At 40.1% G+C, this 23,910-nt stretch overlaps 1 protein-coding gene across 12 annotated transcripts in view; it reads right to left on the bottom strand.

Annotated features, from left to right (window-relative positions):
* The window catches only part of HDAC5 (histone deacetylase 5), a 165,981-nt gene that overhangs the window by 74,089 nt on the left and 67,982 nt on the right, over positions 1 to 23,910 (bottom strand). For 9 of the 12 annotated variants that reach the window (XM_034415408.3, XM_034415407.3, XM_087893954.1 and 6 more), the window contains one exon: positions 3,378 to 3,637. The exons of the other annotated variants lie outside the window; for them this stretch is intronic. In XM_034415408.3, coding sequence (XP_034271299.1) covers positions 3,378 to 3,637 — 260 coding nt within the window. The remainder of the gene's footprint in view (positions 1 to 3,377; positions 3,638 to 23,910) is intronic. 12 annotated transcript variants of the gene reach the window in all.

The raw sequence follows: 23,910 nt of genomic DNA, 5'->3' as shown, positions 1-23,910 counted from the left end.
CAATCATTCGAACTATCATCAAAAAAAAAAATTTAATCCATAATCCATCTCTAAACTCAATCTTCAATCTTGAAGATTGAGTTCGCATATAGATTTTAAATGGTTTGTTGATGAAAACATCAAGAGGTTGCAACTGGCTGGTAAGACAGTAATTACAGCTAGATGAATCTTCCCTTTTTTAAATCTCTTCTTTGTGGTTTCTCTAATATGTGCTCTAAACTGGTTGAGCGCTAACAAAGCAGATTTTTTCAGAAGCTCTCCAAGACGTTTGTACCACACTTTTTCTACCCATACCCTTATTCCATTTTCATCCATCCATCCTTTCTCATGAACATGCACAACTCCTTTTGGAATCGCTTCTTTTGGAAAGGTTTTCCTTTTGAAAATTAATATCAGTGGCAATTTGGTGCCATCTGCACAGCAGGACAACACAACCATGTAATGTGTTTTCTCATGTCCTGAGGTTTTCATGGTTATGCTTTTGGCACCTTTCAGATTAAGTCTTATTAGATGGCACATCAAAGGTTAGCGGGACTTTATCCATATTTTCAATCTGGCCAATTTCAAAATTATTTTTCTTCCTAGCATCTATTACAAATGTATGAAAAGACAGAATCTTAGATTCATACTCTTTTGGCATTTTTTGCGCAATTCTAGTTTTGGTGCGCATAGTAAAGCCATATTGCCTCATAAATCTGAAGCACCACGACAGTGATCCAGTAAAATCCCGAATGCCTTTCTCTACAAGCAATGCGTTAGGCTTCATATATTACCATTTTTGTAGAAACTACAAAGCCATTATTCCGTTGACATGTGATTCATTCTTTCATGTCCACCTCTAACTGTGGTCACCTTGCAGCAAACCAGGGGTGAAATGCTCCCAGTTTGGACCGGATCGCCCGACCCGGTATTGATAGTGGCAGGTGGTTTGGAGAACTGGTAGCAAAAATCCCTGCCCCACTCCCCATGCCCAGCTTAAAAAATGCTTTTAAAAGCCTCTGACAATCCCAACTGAGCTGCGCGATCATCAGAGGCTTTTTTTTTTATTTTTAAAAGGATTTTTTCTATAACCTCTTCGGCTGAAAAAATGCTTTTAAAAGTTAAAAAAAAAGCTTTTAAAAGCATTTTTTCTACAACCTCTTCAGCCGAAGAGGTTGTAGAAAAAATGCTTTTAAAAGCCTCTGACGATCCCAGCTGAGTTGCCTGATCCTTAGAGGCTTTTAAAAGCATTTTTTTACAACCTCTTTGGCCGAAAAGGTTGTAAAAAAATGGTTTTAAAAGAAAAAAAAGTCTCTGATGATCAAGCAACTCAGCTGGGATCGTCAGAGGCTTTTAAAATCATTTTTTCTACAACCTCTTCAGTCGAAGAGGTTGTAGGAAAAATGCTTTTAAAAGTTAAAAAAAAAAAGTTGGCCACTCCCACTCAGTCACATTAACCCCCCCCTACCAAGCCACGTCCACAGAACTGGTAGTAACAAATTTTACATTTCACCACTGCAGCAAACCCACGAAAATTGTGCTTGTTTTTATCTTTTACTTTTTGCAGCTGATCGACCTGTTTCCTCCACTCTCTTATCATTTTTTCAGTTGGAGGTGGCCCAAAATGTTTCTCTGCTGCTCTGTTTCTATGTTCTTCAGCGTATTTTACTACTTCTAGTTTAAAAGAAATTTTATATGCTTGTCTTTTCTGCTTTGACATCCTTGTACCAGTGTGTAGCGTGAAGAGGTACTGTAGTATTTTTCTGCAAGAAAGAACTGTCAGTAATGTGTCCTTTATTGTTATGAGAGCACTGTAGCTGAAACCATGTTCATACATTCATACATAAGATACCGGTATATAGTACATGCCACATTAGCTTATTATGAGGAAATATGAGAAGGAGGGAAAGAGAAGAAAAAAGCCTCCTTCCCTTAAACTGGCCACTCCGTTGCCCATTTCTCCATTACAGTGCAGCTCTTCTGCCCACAAAAGCCTTGTCTTTGATGTCCGACGCCAAGCAGAGAAAGAACTGCCAGGAAGAAGCCAGTCAGACAGGGAGTTGGGTACCCTTTCTTCCCTGCCCTAAACTAACAATAGCAAGCTGAGAATTTTAGGACATTGGTGATTCTCCCCCCCCCCACCAAAAAAATCTAACGATGTTATCTTTATAAAGACAAACAGGCAGGCTCTAGCATGCCTGCCCTTGCTAATAAAACACAGTCTCCCACCCCCAAAATTGCATCAATGGCTGTGGTAAGTAAGGGACAGGAAGCCATGCCATGACCAGAGATTGGGGGGGGGGGGGAAGGGATGGCAAGACAGGCTACAATGAAAAATGGCGGCAACCCAGCAACCCAGCCACTTCCCTTGCCTGCCCTTTCCGGCACTGGAAGCCAAGCCATACCTCTCTCTTTCCATGTCTCTGGGCTCACAGCCCACCATGCAGGCCGGGAAAGGCGTACTTGCAGCAGGGAAGCAGACGGCGGCAGGGCGTCCTTGCCAAACTGCTTGACGAACAGGGCAGGCAGACATAGAGGGCGCCCAGGCCAGCCAGTGGAGGGATCAGCCAATTCTCCGAACTGCATACAACTTTAACAAGTGGTTTGGCCGAACTGGCTGAATCTCACCTCTGCGTTGCTGCCTCAGCTGGGGAATGCTGGAGCCTTCGCAGCCTTGGCGGTTGGATCGGCCTCCCAGAATACCGCCAATCAGCTGTTCCAGGCACTGGGGATTACTGCTGCCTGTAGCTGCCACCGCACCAACTCCCTCCCCTCTCCCTCCAGGTATAGCAAACCCCCAGCAGATGTAACATTTGATGTATAAGGCGCACAGAAATTCTCATCCGCTTTTAGGAGGGTGAAAAATATACTCTGAAAAATATGGTAGTTTTCTGATTTATTTATTTGTAACTGTCATCTACTGGCTATTTTCTAGATGTGGTAGCCAATGGTTGCAAGATCAAGGAAGAAAGAGGAAATAAAATAAAGGAGATAAATGGTAATTCAGGTCACAGCTATCATGAGAGCCTCAGGTTGCAAGACTGGAGATGCTATAACATGCTATAATGTCAGAGGAAATGTCAGCCAGAACCCCAAGCCTCTTAGGTCTGGGTTTTATCAATCATCAATCTTGCTTGTATGTAAATCTGAAACTATGCTTCAACTATTGATTTTTATTTTAGGAAATATGCTGTTGCAACTGGCACTAGTATCATTAGCCTATGTCACTCTGTGACAAAACAAGGTATTTTATGCATACCAGGTACAATCCTGTTGAAAGCATTTCCGCTGGGCTAGGGTTCTTGATAACTGCTGCCAGTTCAAATAGGCAATACTGGGTGTGACACGAAAAGTAATATTCAGAAGGAGACAGCTTGGTGAGTTCATCTCCAAATTACCTTGAGGTGTTTCTGCAATTGGACTTCATGCTGCCGTGTTAGGTGCTCATGTTGCTTCTGAAACTCGGCAAAGAGCAGCTGCTTCTGCAATTGCTGTTGCTGTTTCAGAGCCAGTAGTTCCTGTTGCAGCTGCTGCTCCCGAGCAGTTGGGTCCATAGTGGGCACATTGGACCGGGCATCCATCCGCAAATCCACTGGGTTGCTGTTGCTGTTGCAAGAACTCTGCATCACCATGGGAAGAACCGGCTTCAAGTCCATAGCTGGAGATTAGAAAGAGAGTTCATGATTGCAGTAGAACAATCTGCAACAAAGAGAGCTGAGATCATGGCCTACATGCGCATGTTTGTCTATCCTTTAAGAGCTTTGCAGCAAGCAAAGAGAGATAAAACTGTCGAAGACAAACTTCATGGATATACTATTATAATTTTATGCATGTCAGTAGCTAAATATGATTTATCATTTATGAAGTCTATCTCGCCATTAAATTCTTGGTTGCTCCAATGTCATGGAAGGTTATTAACAGTCTGGATGCTTGGGAAATGGTTTGGGGTTTGTTTGTGGCTGACAATAACAAATGGGAGTCGCAACAAAATATTATATTTCAGATTTTCAGCCAGCTACCCATTCTTTTCCCAGGATTGATTCAATATCCTTACACCTTCTTCCTCTACTGAGTAATCGTTTCCTATTCAGTGACCAAGTTCTACCCTACTAGATTACAGGATTAAAAGAAAATCTTATTTTTCTTCTTCTTAAAAATGTTGTACTTCTGCAAACGTTAAAATCCCTTTAATCCTGCTGATAACCCCCTTATTCTGTATAGATTGTGTTGCTTGACTATCCATGGTTAGATTATAATTTAGAAAGTGGGAGGAAAAGATATTTTTGCTGCTATTGCTAAATAATCAAAAAAAATATCTCTTGCCAAAGAGCAGATCCTGTTATCTTTTGCCTACCCTTATTTCATCCTTTTAATAGACTTTGTGAGAAAGCTTACAGTATTATGCTGAGGAGCTCCAAGCACATGGCTAAACAGATACATCAGAATTGTGGATTCAGAAATTCAACACAAGGAAGGCAAAGAGGCTTGGAAATAAAAGCCACACGTAGATTGAGTTTCATATCTTCATATAACTAATACCCCCACCCCAAATTTATAAAATTTTTAGCTATCACAGCAACATACTTGCTCTAGCTTTTGCTCCTCAGTTTGTAACAATAGGTATCAGACAGCTTTTAAATCCTTAACTGTGCCCTAAGAGTTCAATGTCATCATTATAGGGACATGATATTAATGAAGAACATATTTAAAATGAGTTTGTATTTTTCCTGACCTCCCTTCACGAAGATGGGCAGACAAACTAAATATTCAAATGTACTTATTTTCAGTACTCGAGGAACACTAACAACTATGTTGCAAAGTAAAAGTTTATTTATTATAAAATAAATAAAAATTATTTGCAAGATATGGAGTAGCCTCTGAATCCTCCATGCCTACTGCAGAGATTTACAATCCAAGACAGTGGTAAATATCATGCCAGTCTCAGGCATCTGGCGTCTATTGAGGGATTTAACATATGAAACATATCACAATGAATGAATGGATGAGTATTCCAAGGTTCCAAAGAAATCTATTCATAAACGGATGCCAATTTCCAATTAGCACTACTTATTTTTAAGATATTTTGCCAACCATTGCCAATGTAATGGCTTTTTTATCCAACATTTTAAGATGCCTAGACAGTAGTGGCAGAAATTCTCCCATATCTTCAGTCTTTTCCAAAAATCAAGATGAGGCCTCCTAAATCAATATGAAGATGCAGGTGAAAATATGATATTGTATATAAGTATCCTGTTTCCCCCCCCAAATAAGACATTCCCTGATAATAAGCCCAATCGGGCTTTTGAGCGCATGGCAATATGGCCAAGTGCTTATTTCAGGGTTCAAAAAAATGTAAGACAGGGTCTTATTTTCAGGGAAACATGGTAGACATAAGGATCATCTTCAGGGATATTCATCTAACCAACGTGTGGAGGTTTGTTTAAGAAACTGTGTAGACACACAAATTATTGGTTTTCAATGTTACCATTTTACATATTTGGGCCTTGATTCAAAGGTCTGGAAAAATGACACAAGAAGTATTCATCACAGATAAATTTTGTAAAATAAAATCCTTGGTGGCCTAGGCCACATATGCTGCAAACTAAGATGGTAGCAAGAGCTGCTATTTTTAAAACGTCCTATTTATGAAAAACTCTCTACAAATAAAAAAAATTGTGTCAAAAAGCAGCAAGACAGCTATTGCTCATTTCTTCTGGTTATGTTTACTTGGAGTTTTATGTTATATTTTTATAAGGAAGCAATTTGCAAGCACTGCCTCCTTCACCACTAGTAGAAAATCTTACCTCACTATCTCAGCAAATATGTAGCCTAGCCCAGATGTATCAACAGATTGGGCTTGCAGAGGGAGGAAATTTAGATGGCAGTTCTTCCCAGGCAATCAAAGCTCTGTCCTTTTTTACATATGTGCGACACACATAACAAAGCGACAGGGCTTCAATCACACAGTCATGACTGCCATCTTGAACACTCACACACACTGACGCATTTAGATTAGGCTATAATGAGAACCAGTTGAGGGCAAAAGATCGGGGGGGGGGGGGAAATTAAAGTGCGGTTAACTGAGCTCTGTATCTTTATACATTAAGAGGGTTGCTTTGAAGAGAAGTGAGGGAAATTCCCAGCTAATTAAACTTGTGTGTCTGTAGGAATTCTATAGAACAAAACTTAATTTAAAAATAAAGTTTGGCATTTTCCTTCCAAGGTATAGGGCCGTGATGGCGAACCTATGGCACATGTGCCATAGCCTTATCAATGGGCACGTGAGCTCAGCTCTGGCATACATGCACGTGCCGGCCAGCTGAGTTTTGGGCCTTCTGGGCCCACCGGAAGTCAGCAAACAGGCTGTTTCTGGCCTCCAGAGGGCCTCCCCTAGAAAGCCTCTGGAGCCTGGGGAGAGAAAAAAACGGGCCTACCGGGCCCACTCTGCAAAAAGTGGGGAGCATGGGGTGGGGTTGCGCATGCATGTGTGAGGGGCAGAGTGCATAGAATTATGGGTGTGGGCACACATGCACGTGACACCACCACCACCCGTGATCCCCCTGGTTTCGCACGCGATGGCAAAAAGATTAGCCATCACTGGTACAGGGCTTGCTAAGGATATTACTTTTTCCTTAGCTTGTTAAGTCCTAGGGGTTGCTAAAGTCAATCCTTAGCAATCCAAACATTGGATTCCTAAATCCACAAACACAATTGCAAAATTGCAATGAAAAAATATGTACCTCTATCAGCGTAGAGAATTCCTTAGAAAAAAAAACCAGTCTCAAGTGGACATAAAACAAAAACATCATGGCAAGGTTCATCAAGGAACAGTTTTCAAAAATAGCTATGAGCTTATAGGCCAATAATGACTGTAATCTACTGGACAGGGGCAAAAGAAATATCATCTAACCCCCCAAATGATGGATAGATGAAACAACCTGCATCTGGAGTCAATCTGTCTCCAACCTAGGTGGGATCCCAGCATGTTGGCTGCAGAAATCAGATGCTCTTCCAAAGTAAGATCTCACAATGTACTTTAGCTTAAAACTTATTGTCACTCTGATGTACTGATAATTTTGAGCCAGAGGACTGGTAGTTTTACTAGCCTTGAAATGTTATCCCTATACAGGCTCTCAGCCTTACAACATTAATGATTTTGTTATAATTTTAAACTGTTTTAATTGGGTTGTTGATTTTAATTTTATTGTGATTTGTATTGGATATTGTTTTTGTAAGCCCCCCTGAGTCCCTCGGGAGAATGGCGGCATATAAATTGCAATAATAAATAAATAATAAATAAATGAGCAATACATGGCTATATTAAGTGCCCTTCTAGGATTCATGTGGAAGGTCTTCTCAAGCAGAAGGCACAGCTTTCAAGCCTCAATTCAGAGAGAGAGAGGGAGAAGGAGAGAGGCAGAGACAGATTTCTCACAGATTGGCAAATTGGGTAGAACTCAGCATTACTTATGCAGGTTCTTTTGCACTTTCCAAAGTAACACTGCCACTGCTACTGTTCCCACTCTTCTATATCTGAGTCACTTGCAGTCAATTTGGCACACTGTGAATGAACAAGGGCTATGGTGACTCATCAGATACATACCCTCTGTTTTCACTGCTGTTGTAAAAAAGCATGGTCTATTTTATTAAGTCACATGTGCATGTCTTTTGTGTATATGTGCATATATATACATATGTATGTATGTGTATGTTTATAGAACTCCGCATCACCATTACCACCCCAAACCAGAACAGCAGCCTGGAATAGCCCTCAACAGAGAGACATGGACGTAACATCAGTAGCTGAGAAATTAAGTCCAACGCAAATCCTCCAACCATTCAACCATCCTTTTCTGGGATTCTGTTGTAATTATAAGCAAGAGGGTTGTAGCAGGAGAGAAAAGGCCACAAAAGACAGCAAGAAAGTCAGGAACTAAATATAGATGAAGCCAAACAACAGCTGTTCACAGAAAGCAAGGAGAAGAAGAAAGAAGGACAGTTAACCCAAAGGTGAGAAAGACAGAAGAGAGGGGGGAAAAGAACTCTTGATTGATTGTTCTCAGGTTTTAATGCTTCTTGAGACTCCTGTCTGTCGAGCAAAATAGAAGTGGGAATAAACAGTTCTGCAAAGTTTTAAAAGACATAGAGAAAAACAGAGGGTTTTTATTCTTTGAAAAGTAGAGACATACTAAATACTAATATGTTTTGATTAAAAATTTCCAATGTTAATGTACATGTGACAAACAAGAAAACCTGAAGCCAAGCTGTTTTAAAAAAATTTCTCAAGTAAATAAACAAAATTGTGTAATGCAAAGAGCACTATGTCAATAGCTTGTAGTTACAGCCACTGAATAAAGCATCCAAATTTAACTTGGACACCATGGTTATTAATCCAAGGATTTTTCAAATTGTGGATCCAGACCCTGGGAGAATAGTGACCAACATTGCTAGATGGGGTTTATGTCACTATTTGTTTGTTTGTTTGTTTATATCTGATCTGACTTTTGCAGGCAAAGTGAAAACATCAAACTGGGTTTGGGCATTGGTCCTCATTTTGCTTATGCACACTACAGTAGGTAGTTGCTGTCCTGCAGTTTTTTATGATAATACAGATTAACATTTAATCATTATGTATCAATAATGTATTGTTATTGATGATACATTAACACAAATTAATGTATCATTTTAGTACTGCAAAGTTTGAAAAGCAATATATTAATTGATTATCTGACAGCATTGTGGAGAGAGGATGTTGAGGGTTGGGATTAAGGTTAAGAACTCAAGGAAAGTCTTGCAGATGCCATCAAAATCCAGCATCTAATACACCCAGCAGCCTATCAGAAGCTCACAAAGCAGAACATAAGGCAAAAGATATTTCCCAATATTCTTGCTTCACAATATTTTATAAAGTTTTTAAATGATTCAAATATAGTAGTCCCTGATTATCAACCACAAATAGGATTAGAATTTTTGCTGTTAAACAAGCCTATGTTAAGTAAATTGCACCTGATTTCACAATTTTTTGCCATGGTTGCTAAACAAAACAGTGCAACTGTTAAATAATCAAGGGGCTGCTTAGTGAATTAGCTTCCCACATTGACTTTGCTTGTAAGAATTCATCTGGGAAGGTCACAAATAGGGAAGGTCCAGGACATTATAACCATCATAAAGATATGCCAGGTTTCCAGATTTTGATCATGTGAACATGGGGATGCTGTAAGTGTGAAAAGCAGTTGTAAGTCACTTTTTTCAGTCTTGTTATAGCTTCTAACAGTTGCTAAACAAATAACTGCAAGTCAAGGACTATTTGTAATCTTAGCCTCAAAAAGATTCCACAGGCATGTAATACAAAATAACGGATGCTTCCAAACACAGGCTGGCTGAGCCAAAAAGGACAGAGTGCAAAACATAAATACTTTTGCCCTTGTAAACAAACAAGTATCATATGTACACATTGTACACCCTTTTTGTCCTACTGCTAAAAGAGTGTGAAACTTTTGGTAAGGGGGTAGTTGACAGGCAAGAAGGGGAAATAAATTCCCTCCCATGGAGTCAACTGCACACTCAATTCCAAATAAGGAACATTGCCCAGCTTCTTGGACAATGAGGACAGGGCTGGAATCAGAAGCTGGCACTATTAAATGTCTTTTAAGATCCCAAAGGAACCATTCTGAACTCAAATCACACTGTTTTGAATGAGGCACATTTGCTTTGAATGCAAAAATATGTTGTTCCATTCATTTTAGGGGTGGTTTAATTTTCATTTGAAACGAAGCATTTCAAGTTCAAAATGACTCAAATTCAAAATATTGAATACATCTCTACTTACCACATTATCACCTACTGTTCTTCCTCCTCTACCTCTGTTCTTAATGTCTATTTACCTGCTATCTCTGGACGTGAGAATGCAACAAGGGCAAAATGAATCGGCGGCATCCTCCATCTGAGCAGCAATAACCCTTGGACATGGAGGGAGGCCACCAATGGTAAAAAGTAGCAAGGATGTCAAAGCAAACTTGGACAGGGTCCACACAAAATATGAAGCCTTCTCATATCTTCAAAGTGAAAGGTGGGATTCCCTTACTTGTAGTAATGTCATCAATGCTCAATTGAGAGACCCTTTTATTATATTGCAATGATCAGCCAGAATCACGCAACACAGAACTTTCCTTAGAGAAAATCTAAGGAAAAAAAGGTATATCAATGCTGATGATAGAATTGAAATTTCCAATACATCAGAAGAACACAAACTGGTAAAAATGTTCGTGGCAGACGTTTCATTTCAAGCAATGCTAAAGTTGTTCCTACCTGGTAAAGACTTACAAAAATCTGGGAAACAAAAATGATGTCTTTGGTCCTGAAGAATAATTTGCCCACTATTCAACTCTTTTTTATTGAACTTTCAGAGAAACATTTTACTGAAAATACACTATTTCATATCTTTCAAGACTAAACCACAGCTTTCATTTTCCTAAGTTGCTTATATGAATGATTTCTGCCCATAGAAAGAACTTCTACAGAAAGCTCAGGATGGACTGAAACTTCAGGGCTAATCTAAGAAAATTCTAGAGCAATCTTTTCCAATCTGATGCTCTCCAAATATACTCTGTGTAAGTTCCATGATCCCTAACCATGGATCTATGGTCCTCTGAAAATTAAGTTTAGTCCTAGGATAGAAGAAAGAAAATGGAAAACATTTATTATAATATGCTAATAAAATAGATATTTGATCAACCATTTTAAAAATAAGAGAAAAAAAACAGATTCAAAGAAGAGCTTAGTGTCCTTCTGTTCCTGAACTTTTGCAAAACACCACTAAAAAATCTTGTTAGCTTGCTCTAGAAACAATGTTGACACTGTGACATCCAAAATGCGTAATATACTCATATGACTCAATCTCATTTCAGTAATTTGATGCAAAAATCAATTGTAGTTATCTTGTCATCTTAGCTGTTATGTGGCAATAGTACATCCTGGTTTGCAATGTTTTTGATCTAATGGTCATTGTAATGACCTCCTTGCCTCTTCTCTCCTCCCACTTTTGCACATTAAAAGGGAAGTCAAATATTTGGAAATCTACCCAGGTGAAAAGGGCTTTGCTTTACAGGTATGCTTAGTGTGTCTCAGTTCAAATTCTTCTTTGCTGTAGTTCAAAATATAAAACTCTTTGACCTGTATTAGGAAAGCATTAAATTATGTATTCATTTAAAGCAGGTCCCAAATTAAAATATAGAACACTGAAAGCATAACATGAGAAGAAAAAAGTAAGAATTCTTCTTTTGCACAGTTCCCTGTCTTCACTAATATATGATTACAACATGAAGGAATTTTAGAAAAAAAATCTTAAGAGGGGTAGCACTAATGCTAGTGCTGTAGTACCACACAATGCTTTGTATACTTATTTTTCTTTTTTTAAAAAAATCTCATGCAGATATTCCTTAACTATTTGTTTTGAAATGTGAGCATGCATGCAGTTATGAAATATTTGAGTACCATTGCAGTTGGCAGCTTTGGGCAGCATGGTTAATCAAAGTATATTGGAAATGCTCCAACCAACATTCAGTATATGTGCATGTGTATTTTTGTCTGCATAAGTGCAGCTCTATATCTCTGGTTGTTTTTCCTCATACTCCAAGTCATCTTCTTTTAGCATCAATTCTCATAATCAGAAGAATCCCTCACCCCCACCCCTAGCTTCTATAATATCCCACAAAACTCAGGGGAACAAGTATTTACCAACAATTGATCCTACTCTTATTATGAGAAATATTACTATATTCCCTTTTTTTCCAGGTCAAAGTTAAATCCAAGATGATCGAAAGGAACATAATAAATTTTCTTCTTGTGCCATTGCTCTCTCATACAAGACCAGAAAGTGATATCAGAATAAAAAATGAATATTTGTCCAATAGTAATGGATGAAGGCTTGGCAAATAAAAGAAAACACCTATTGCTAGCTCTTTAAATGAAGAAAGTGTAAAGATAATTGCACAGTTATAAAGTTAGCCCAAGGTCGGAAGTCCAGCTGCAGCAATACTAAAAAAAAATTAGAAAACAGCACCCTCTTTAATGGTAGCTGATTAGAAACACTTTTTAAAGAAATGATGGCCTGAGGCCACCACCAAAATTGAAACTTCCTGGCAATGTGATAAGCCAATGGTAATGATATCAGCAAATGTATTTTTTTAACCTAAAAGCAGCTCGTGCCATCATGAAGAAAAAGTTGAACAGAAAATAACATCCTTCCCAACAATGACTGGGCCAGTTGATCTTAACACGTATAATGTATTTGTATTCATGGGTGGGGAAAGCTTTCAAATCATAATAGAAAAATCTGAGGCTTGTTATATGTCATGAAAACACTCAAGGTTTTCAAATCACACTAACAAAAGCAGGCCGAGATAACTGGTGAATTTGTAACAAATCTAAAATCAAAGAATAAGTCTTGCAACTTTGATATGTTGACTGAATCTCTGATCAAAGATCAAAATTGTTTTGGGCATGAGAAACAACAGAATGCAAAAATGCTTATATAGACATGTCCCTAGAAAATGCTACTCAGGTATACCAAGCACCAGAAGTTGTTCACTCTCAATTGAAAGTTTTGACATAGCAATGATAACATTACTGTACCTAATGGTAATTAGCCATCACTTGTGATAATGACTTATAGGGAGAAATGAGATAAGTAAACTCTAGTCAGAAAGAAGTTTTAATCCTAACAAACAAATCAGCAAAGGGGGAAAATGACAAAAAAGATTAGAAATAGAACAAATAACATAGCTGATAATAGTATGAAGCAAGCGTACGGTGTTCAGCTTATGGACAGAAATATCATATGTGTGGAAAGTATAACCATATTGCTAAAAAGTGCAAAAGTGCAAAAACAGTTCAAAAACAATATAGGAATAAGAATCTGAAGATTATGATGATTTCTTCATAGACTTGATTGATGCGAATAGGATAAGACATCAGAATGAAGTCTGTATTGAAACAATACTCACTAATTAGGTCTCCATTGTCTGTAAGACCGATACTAGTTTGCAAGAAACTTTAATAATCCAAAATGACTGCACAGATCAAAGCCTAAATGAGGCCATGCTTCTGAAATCATATGCTATGCACACAAAACCACTGGGGATTCAGAACTCAGTCTGAAAGGGAAAGGCATTCTCTATGATATCAAACCAGTAGTAATATCAAATATAAAAAGAATCATTCTGGGCCTAGAAATATCTGAGAAATAATCAACTGTTTTGATTCAGACAATATAGAACCATCAGAAGGAAAAAATCCATGATTAAGCAGATATGAAGATTTCTTTCATGGTATTGGCTGTCTTCCAAAAACTCATGATAGTTTTAGTAAAAATCGACAATTGGTAGTACACAACATCAAAAATGTAACAGTAGCATTGAGAACAAAACTGAAAGGAGGCTTGGACGCAATGAATACAAGAGGAATTATTTCCTGTATTGAATAATCAATTTAATGGGTTCATTCCATGGTTATAGTTCACAGAAAGATAGAAATCAGAAAACTGCCTGAAGCCCAAAGAATTATACAAGTGATTATTATACAAAGAGAGCATAATCACATCTCAACACAAATAGATCTCTTAATGAAACTGGCAGGCACAAAAATATTTTCCAGCTGTATGCAGCAGCTTGGTTTTGGCACCTACCACTGGATGAAGAAAGCATATGCCTATGTATATTTAGTATGTCATACAGTTTTGATACAATATTAAACATATGCCCTTTGGGTTGCATTCTGTTTCAGAAATATTTCATCATACTATGGCAACAACTGTTGGAAGGTATTCCAAAAACCATATAAATATGGATGATATTTGGAGTGCCACAGAAGAACGTGTTCACTAATCAAAACCAGTACCAGAAAAAGCCATGTCCTCCATTATTAAAGTGAACAAAAGCAGATAAAATCACATCTGTGATATCTGTGAGAAATACTGACAAAATATGGCATTAAACTAGATCAGGCTAAAAGTAAGATGCAGAGAGACATGCATCTTACCAACAGATCAGAAAGACATTCAAAAGATCATGAAAATTGTAAATTATGTTTTGTAATTCATTTGTAGCCTGTGTGCTCATATCACAAGCCTAAGAACATTACTTTGCAAAGATGCTATCTGTCACACTGGATTTCAGTAAATGACAAAGGATATCCAGATGCTTCTATACAAGCTATATGGAGTAGAAGTGTAATCAAAGAGTCAAATACTGTAGTGTAGACTAATCAAATAATATTGAATGTTGGGTGAATATTTTTGTCTTTTTTAGAAACAGGATGTGTGGAAGCTTGTATTTACTAACAATTGAACCTACTCATGTTATAAAGGTAATGGTATCTTCCTTACAATGTTAACTTCATTTTTTTTGTAGGTCAGATTTGAATTCAAGTTTATAATAAATACAATCCTTTGCTTCTTGTATCACTGCTTCTACATAAACTGCTTCTACATGAACAATACATTATGGTAATAAAAAACCTCATGAAATCCCATTCCTAGCATTAAATGGTACAAGCTCCCATTAACTGCCTTCTTATTTAAATTTACAGCAAAACATTGTATCTGAGGCTGCTATGCTGTAGATTGCAATTACTGATGTTTAAATTGCCTTAGAAGTTCATATCAAACACTGAATCTGCCCTGGGCATTTAAGATAACTCCAAATTGACACTATGTAGATATGTTTTAGGGTTAAAAAAAAAATCTAAATATTCTAGCATTTTGGCCTTCTTTCTATAGTGCAATTTCTAGTGCAGAGCCTGAGGCTATCTGCATCCTAGTAAGATCAACCGCATACTGGAATACTAAGGATTCATCCTTGAAAGAATGGCCCAGAATATCTTTTTGAAATATAGGAGATGACAGGAGGAGAAAGGCAGTATAGAAGCAATCATATTAGAACTGGTTCCCGCTCTGCCTCCCCACTCTTGTGTCAATTCCATCCATTTCCAGCACTGCAGCAGGTGTCTTTGGTGAATGAACTCTCTGCAGTTGTGAGTAACTGCTTCGTAGACGCAATATCATTTGTATGCGAGTGAGAGGCTCTGCACAGCTGAATGAACAACCTGTTCTTAATCTAAACAGGAAGTTGGGGGTGGCGTAGGACGAAAAGGATGATTCAAGGGATGGAGGGAAGAGAAAGATGCCCGGAATACTAATGCAGCTTTCCCCCATCTCTCCAACTCAAGTACTGTAGAGTGTGCTGGTGTGATGCAGGCAGACAGTCAAAACAGATGCTTGTAGTCTTTAACAAAATCCAGTGAGCCATTGATCATCCAAGCAGAGTATTAGAAGACACTTCTTGCTCTTGGTCTCTTTTATACACACACACCCCTAATAGTTTCATCCTTTTCTTCAAGAATTCAGAGTAGCCTAAGCGGAAGGATCCCCAAAAGGCCACCCAACTCTTTGCTAACTGGGACTGAGTCTAGTGCATTTCAGAAATAAAATTAGAGCACAACAGTTTTCAGCTTTTATTTTTAGGTTAATCATTGCAACACCACCGAAAGTTTTTCAGGATCAATATTAAAAAGTTAGCAACATACAGGTAGTCGTCAAGTTATGAATGTGATGGAGCCTGCCGAGGATTTCTGGGAGTGAATCTTGTACTTTGAACAGGATCACTCCCTCCTTTTGCCTATGCATTTGCTAATCGCGAGGCTCGTTAAGTGCATACGAGGTATTTCAAGTTGGGGAAGGCCATGGAGAGGGGGCCTAGTGATGGAACAGGCCACCTGCCTAAGACCACCCAAGGCCTCCCTGACCCACTGAAATACCTCATGCTCCCACAATTGCTTCCCACACGCTGGGTCACTTACCTTGTGAAGATCTAGCAAGCAGTCTAGCAAGCAGTCTTCTCTCCAGCCTCTCCGCCCCTCAGAAGCTCCATTTCGGCTGGCAACATGCAGAACGCATGTTGCAGAGCCTCTGCGGTTATTCGTAAGGGCGAACAACTGCCATGGTGCTGCAAGATTTATAGTTTTGGGACTTGTTTGTAAACGCTTATTGTGTAACTTTAAAGGTTTGCTAAGGAATGCTCATAACCCGGGGATTACCTGCAGTCAAGAATTCTAGAATCTTGTGAGCTTTGATTATCTTCCAAGCTTTGAGCCATTTAAAATCAGATAAAAATTTTTTGTCATCTGTATCATGGCTTATGTGCACTACCCTGATGTTCCACTAGCGGAACCACATTCATAGGCTGATCATCACTACTTTCAATTTTTACATTTCCCAAGGGCTCTTAATTCAAATTTGACCAATTAATGTGATTTAGACACAAACAAAAATCAGGACTGAATGAAATGCTATTGTGCAAAAGGGTTGAACCATGGAAGGGGTGAAGGCAAAAGAAGAGGAAGACCTGTCTACTGTATAACAATTTCCTTGAACAGCAGAATTAATGTGGTTTTATACTGCTGAAAAGAAATGTTAGCTTATGTATTTGAGAAGCGGTTTCTTCCAGCTTTCTTTTTTTCTCCTTCCTGTTTATGCAGTTTAATAGAAAATAAATCCCTGAAAAAGAAACTCTTATCTGCATATCCAATTTCCACATTAAGTTTTCTAATCCCTTCTCTAAACATGTGACAAATTTTAGATGTTTGCCCACAATCCATCAAATTGTAGATTAAGAAAATTAAATCAAGGTGCGTTAATTTACATATACAGAACACTAAATATTGGTCAACTGAATATTTTTTGTTGGGATGAAGAATTCGTTTTTATCTGAATTCTAATTTCAACCCAGCAAGACCACAAGGCTTAGGGAGAAGCATTCTGAGCAGGAATTGGCTAAATTCTTACTGTGAATTCTGTGAGATGCAAATAAAATAGCTGAGAAAAATGAGAAGGAAGAGAAACACAGGCATCTTCAGAAAGCAATATCCTGGCTTACTCCAGTCAGAATCCACATTCGAACTACCTCTCGTTTAGCAATACTGAACTGGTGGCAAAATGCATCAAGGAATTGTAAACTCTGCTAACAAAGATATGCCTCACCTAGATTTTACTGTAAATAAAATTCTTCCTATTCATACAGTCAAACCATTAAGGATGGAAAATTTATAGTCTCTCGCTCTATCTCTCTTATATTATGAATGTATAACTATGTGTATCACATTATGCCCCTCCCTCTTCCAAGAAGCAAAACATTACTAGAAGAGGAACATGTTCTATTGCTCTTGGGAGTCCTTCCCCTGCTCTTATTCAGGCTTTCCCATGAAATATGTACATGCTAAGAAATTGCCAAACTTTATTACTAATCCACAAATAAGCCTTCATTTTTTACCCTACTCCCATTACACTCTCCTTGAATAGTCTACCTGCAGCCTAGTCCATATAAATGCTTCATTCCTTTATCCTTCTTCCGGAGAAGTCTTCAAAACATTAGAGGGATACCTGTGTTTGGTAGAAGTATCTAGCAAAAACTAAGTTAGGCAAAGACCTATTACAAAACTGGGCTCTAGCTGTAAAAGCTGCTTGTTAAAAGGTTTTTTAACAAGAATCCACATCACTATCTTCTATTCTGAAATTTTCTACTGCATCTTCCAGGTATAATTGCTTTTGACCTTAAGCAACTTAAGTTAACAAAATGAAACTTTTTCTCATTCTTATATAATATGTTTGCTCTCATCTTCAGCTTCTTCAGTTGTGTTTTCTCACTCTACACCTATTTTTCTTTGCATTTCCATCTCTCCTGTTCTGTCTCTAAAACAATCATTGCAGGGGGAGGGTTTTGAAAAATTTACACATTCTGTGTGCTAAACCCAAGTGCAAATTTGATATTTCCATCCTTCTTCACACCTCTCTACAACAGCAGAGGGAAAACAGATTCCATATTAGCAACCCCAGATTGTGTGGTAAAGTTCCATCCTGCTCAGAATCTATTTTCTGTCATTTTATATCCCCCCCTGAAATTCCTCAGTAGACAGTCTTTGCCAAATTCTGGTTTAGTTGCTGAGATTTATGGTTGTCGTCACCACAAACACTCAGTGTATTTATAGGTCTATGGGCTTTACTCCAAACCTGTCATTCTACCAAATGGTTCAAAATATTTCTGCCATTTAATCAAACTCAAGAAAAGAAGAAGACACGCAGACATTGACTCCACATGTATGATATGATAGAGACCAAGGCTTTGCCTTTTCTTCCTGGCATGGTGAGAGAAGCACAATGTTTTACTTCTATCATGTGTCTTCTGCTTGTTGCTTCATCTTTGCAAAGCAGGAAAGGGAGGGGTTGATTTCAATTAGGAAAGGCAGTCTAGACCGTTGCTTGCTATGAATTTGCCCTCAAACATTTCCCTCCATTCCACTCCCACATCCACATTTGAAATGCATCCTGGCTTCCAGAAGACAGAAAGCAAATTTGGAGGGTCAAATATTTGAGAGAAAAGGAAAAGCTCTTTAACAAATTCTAGTAGTCTCAACACTATATTGTCTCATTTCTGTTTCATCAAAAACCCTGGAATAAATTTCTAAAAGTGTAGATAAGGGTTTTTTAGCAAAACACAGTATAAATTTGAAAGATTCTGCTTCTCCATGAAAAAATAATACTCCCCCCTCCCAAAAATCAGGGGAAAATTTGAGGAGCAGCTTTGAGAAGAATTAAAGACTATTTCTTCTACTTAATGTTTCCCCACTGAAAATTATGCTTCCCTTCTTTTTAAAAGTAAAGCAGTAACCTGGCTGTGAACATGTACAAAGGAGAAGGAACACAATATCTTATTCCTGCATTTTTTAATTACAAAATCTGAGAAAAGCTATGTAAATCCAAAGTGTTGAACAGGTGGTTAGATGAAGCCAAAAATAGTCTTGCTCAAATTAAGTTCAACTCCTGGTGATAAATACAGTTTCTCTGCAGGAACCCAGAATTGTTTTGACATTGGCTTTTACTTATTTCCCACTCTAGCTTAAAACTTAAAAAATTCTTGCCAGTTTCACATCTAACTACTAACCAAATCCAAATTATAGTATCTTAGTTATCTTTTAAGATTAGCCACAGTTAGCTAGATGTTGCCATCTCCTGAGATATTAAATAAATCTCCAGCTGCAGCAATTGGGAAAGAGGCACATTAATTCTGTAATCTGTACATTAAAATTCTGCCTTTACTATTTTTATAAATAACTCATTGGTGAGCATATCTAATATTCCTTTCTTCTCCTGTTTTCCCCACTAACCAACCTGTGAGATGAATTGAGCTGAGAGAGAATGACCCAAGATCATCCAGTCAGTTTTATGTCTAAACTGGGATTAGAATCCACGATCTCCTAGTTTCTAGGTCAGTGCCTTAAACACTAGCCAAGCTGCCTCTCTGGTGTGGTCTCTGTGTCATGATTCATGTGCTACAATGATTCACTTTCTACCTTATTGATTGGTTTTTTGTTCTGGAGAGGAATTGGGAGATAGATTGCGCACATGGCCCAATATGAAACTGCTAGATTCAGCATCATCAGTTTGCTGATGACAGCCAGCTGTATATCTTATCCTTGGGCTGTACAAGTGAATCTATCTATATTCTGACCTACTGTCTGGAAGCTGTTCAGGTCCAGTTGGAAAAGAACAACTTCAAATCCTGACAAAATTGAGTGGGTCTGACTATTGGCCCCTGTGACTGGGGACATTTTGATCACTGGTCTTGAATGGAGTAGATTTCCCATTCCAGACTGTGCCTAACATGGGGGTCAGAAGGATTCTTGTTAAGCCTACTGCACCTTTTCCTAGAGTAGGATGCCCAACAGCTATTCATCCATTAATCACCTCATGAATGGATTACTGCAATACCTTGGGTTTAAGATCATCTAGAGACTACAGCTAGTGCAAAATGCAGCAATGTGAGCACTATTGGGCACTTCTCAATGTGCTCATATATCGATAGTGCTATGTGAGCTATACTGGCTACCATTTATAAGATTGTAAGTTCCTGCTTAGAATGGGTGTTGGTCCTACCTGAACACCTCTTCCACTGGAGGTTGGGAGAGAGAATCCAGGATAGCATGGGTGTTGCTCTATTCTTCTGCCTGGAGACTTAGCATGTGATCATAATTTGCATGTGTAGTCCCTCTTTCCTCACCTGTGCTTCCCCAGAATGAAAGAAAGGTCCAGCCTCAGGACCACTCTGTCCTGCTGAAATATGCACAGGTCCTGTCTGATAAGGCTGCTAGTTTTCCTCCTAGCTGATGTAATTGCTATGAGGGAAGCCACCTTAAATGTCAAAATATGAAGTGTGGCCGATTGCAAGGGCTCGAAAGGACCTCCCATGAGAGCTTGTAGAACCCGTGACAGATCCCAGGTAGGGTACCTGTAGACGACCGGTGGACACAAGTTGGTGACACCCCTAAGGAATCTATGTACCATGGGACGCTTGGAAAGGGAGTCTAACTGCCCAACTGATATAATAGAAAACAGTGCTGCTATCTGTCTTTTGATGGTACTAGGGGTTAAACATACTAGGAAATCCAAAACCTGGGCCACCGAGCCCGTAGCTGGGTCAACCTGCAACCTGGAGCACCAGGTACAGAAGGCCCGCCAAGTAGCATTGCAAATTCTGGTAGTGGACTGTCTCCTGGATGCCTGAATAGTTTGGATCACTTTGAGTGAGAATTGTCTTTGCCTCAGGGCCCTCCTCTCAACTGCCAGGTGGTCAGTTGGAGCCACTGAGGCTCCGGGTGCATCAATACTCCCTGACTGAATGAGATCTTGTCATGTGGTATTCACCAAGGGCGAGCCACGGAAAGGATCACCAGGTCTGCAAACCATGGCCTCCTGGGCCAGTGAGGCACTATCAATATCACCTCCGCCTTTTCCTCCAGCAGCTTCCTGATGATTGATGGAATCAGAGGAAGTGGAGGAAAGGCATATAGAAGGCCTGGAGGCCACAGTGTGCGAAGGGCATCTATCCCCTCTGCGCCCTGAGCTTGGTACCTGCTGAAAAACAGAGGTAACTGGGAGTTTTCTGGCGAAAAGATCCAGGACCGGGGTCCCGTATCTGTGAGTCAGCTGTTGAAACAGTGAGGGATGCAGATGCCATTCCACATAGTCCACCGTCACCCTGCTGATCCTATCTGCCTGCACATTCAGGGCCCATGATATGTGTTCTGCTATGATAGAAGGTGTCACTCTGCCCAGCAACCCACATGACCTGCTTCCTTCACGAGGAACTGGAATGTGTCACTCCTTGTCGGTTGATGTGTGTTTTGGCCGTCATGTTGTCAGTTAAAATCAAAACGTGATGCCCGGAGATGGAGCCCTTGAAGCTTCAGAGAGCCAGATGGACTGCTCGGAGCTCCAGCAGTTGATCTTGTGGTATCGGTCTTCCGGGGTCCACTTGCCCTGGGCTATCAAAGATTGACTGTGGGCTCCCCAACCATAGAGGCTGGCATCTGTCGTAATGGTGGTATGGGTTGGTTCTTTGAACAGACAGCCCTTGCCGAGAGTAGGTGATGTTCACCAATGAAAGGCGTGCAGCACATTTAAGGGGAGTCTTACCCTGTCCTTCGAGTTGCTCCTGCCGGATCTTTGGTGGGGCAGGAGGAACCATTACAGTGTCCTGGCATGTAGTCACGCCTATGGCACTATGGAGATGCATGACATCATCTTCCCAGGGGCTGCGACAAGATTGATAAAGGAACTTCCCACATAGCCATGATGTGCTTGGCTTGTTGTTGAAGGCTGACCTATCTCTCTGGAGAGAGAAAGAGTTGGCGGGTTACTGTATCTAATACGGCTCCCAAATGGAGCAATTTGGTAATTGGAAAAAAATGGCTTTTCTTGTCATTTATGGAGAAGCCATATTCTCGAAGTGCCTGAATTGTGACCCTTAATTCCTCCTCTGCCTGAAGAGCTGATGAGGACTGGATCAAAATGTCGTCCAAATAGCACTGGACTCTGATTGGGATCGATCTCACGTGGGCTGCCATAGCCGCCAAAATCTTGGTGAAGGCTTTCGGTGCTGATGAGGCCGAATGACATGGTTCTGTATTGGTAATGATTGTCCGAATAGGCAAAGTGAAGGAACTGCTTGTGCACAACCTTGATTGGAACATGAAGGTATGCTTCTATTAAACTCTATTGAGGTAAGGAAGTCGCCCTCGCGTGTACTGTCCAATATTAATTTAAATGACTGCATTTTGAACTTCTTGAACTCTAGACACTGGTTGAGATGTTTCAAATCCAAAATTGCCCTCCAGCCCCCTGAAGACTTTTGGATCACAAATAGGATCAAATAGAACCTTTGCCCCCATTGTTCCATGGGAACCAGTTCGATAGCCTAGATCTCCAGCAAATATTGGATGGCTGTCGCCATCAGGCTTCTTTTGGATGCGTCCCTGGACCTGGGACACCTTATAAAGAATTTCGGGTGGGAGGCAGAGAGGAACTCCAGAGCCAAACCTGAACTCACCGTGGCAAGTACTCACTGAAGTTGTAGCCTCCCACTGATGGACATGGAGGCAGCCTTTTATCAATAAGTGGCACGGCTCTGTAGTCACTTTGAATGTCGGTAAAGGCGACTTCCTGCTCCTTGAAAGTGCTGTTTGCCCTGAGACAGCTGACGAATCCTGAAGTCTTACCTGTCAGGCTGGCAACTAGGGTACGACCATTGGAACTGCTGATAGTTGGAACCCTGATCAGGGGCTCAAAAGGACCGTCTCCTATAATATGGAGATGGCCGGTGGTCCCCCCCTCCTGTAGAGTGAAGGCAAGGCCTTACCTTTACCTCTGGTCTCAACCAGGATAGGGACCAGAACTTTTCTAAATAATTTGTTGCCCATAAAGGGAGCTGAAGCCAATTTGGCCACATTCAATGTCGCATCCGCTGAAAATTCAGCAGCAGCTATTAATTTATTAATATCTTGGTGTACCCTCACACATCTTCCGGTGGAATGCGTTCCTGCATTTGGTGAAGCCAGAGCAGTGAAGCACGACTGAAAAATGAAGCCGAGGTGGCAGCCTTCATTGCCCAGGCAGCTGCCTGATGGGCCTTACATAATGACAATTCAGCTTTCTTGTCGTCAGGTCTCAAGCAATCTATTGCATCAGTTGGAATAAGGGCAACCGATGTCAACGCTGCCACCGGCTTATCCATTGTGGGTACCTGTAAAATTTCAGCTAGATCTGGAGCCACATTATAGAGCTTCTTTTCTTCTCTGGACCAGGGAAGCCCTGCACCAGGGTTGCTCCATTGACATTGGACAACGTCCAAAAATAATTTGGGTGATGGTACCACCTCAGCCTCAACTGCTGGCTCTGTAAAGAGCACATGACCAGTACCCCCCGGGCTAGGGGCAGGAACAGCCTCAGATTCCAAATTTGTAATGGATTTGGACTTACGAAATAATGGCTTGAATAGATCCGGTTTGAAAAGGCCTGTAAAGGGAGAGGGTTCTGTATCCATCCCCTCATTTTCAGAAAAGGCCATAAATTCTTCCTCCTCAGCCAAGGAGTCACCACTTCTGACTGAATGGGCCACAAATGGGAGATTCTGAGGACCCATCCAAGTCTCCTGAAGTACAGGCTGCAATAATGGAGGCTGATGGGAAGGAATCCCTGGAAAAGGTTGGTTCCTTTGCTGTAAGTCTATGGCTATACCTTGGGTAACAGTCTGAGAAATCAGTTGCTGCAAATGAGCAGGAACTTCTGACCCAGTTTCCTCCTGTGGGTGGATCCCTGCTGCAGTTGGAGTAAAGGAAGCTGCAGGCCCTGAAGTGGTATGCAGGCGTGGCTCTGCAAAACTTGCTGCAGGCAAACTGGGGTTTGCAAATGCAAAGGCTTCAGCTCTATCTAGAACCTCTCCTAAGGTTGGAGAAGACGGCTCTCTGGGGCCATCTGGGGACCAGGCATTGTAAGAGGCTGTTTGCAATGGAGCAGGATCATTAATAGGATCCAAAAACTCCTCT

The sequence above is a fragment of the Pantherophis guttatus genome, chromosome 4, assembly GCF_059756535.1.
Source record: "Pantherophis guttatus breed Tessera chromosome 4, ASM5975653v1, whole genome shotgun sequence".
In the NCBI taxonomy this organism is placed as follows: Eukaryota; Metazoa; Chordata; class Lepidosauria; order Squamata; family Colubridae; genus Pantherophis; species Pantherophis guttatus.
This window is presented reverse-complemented; position numbering and strand designations above follow the sequence as displayed.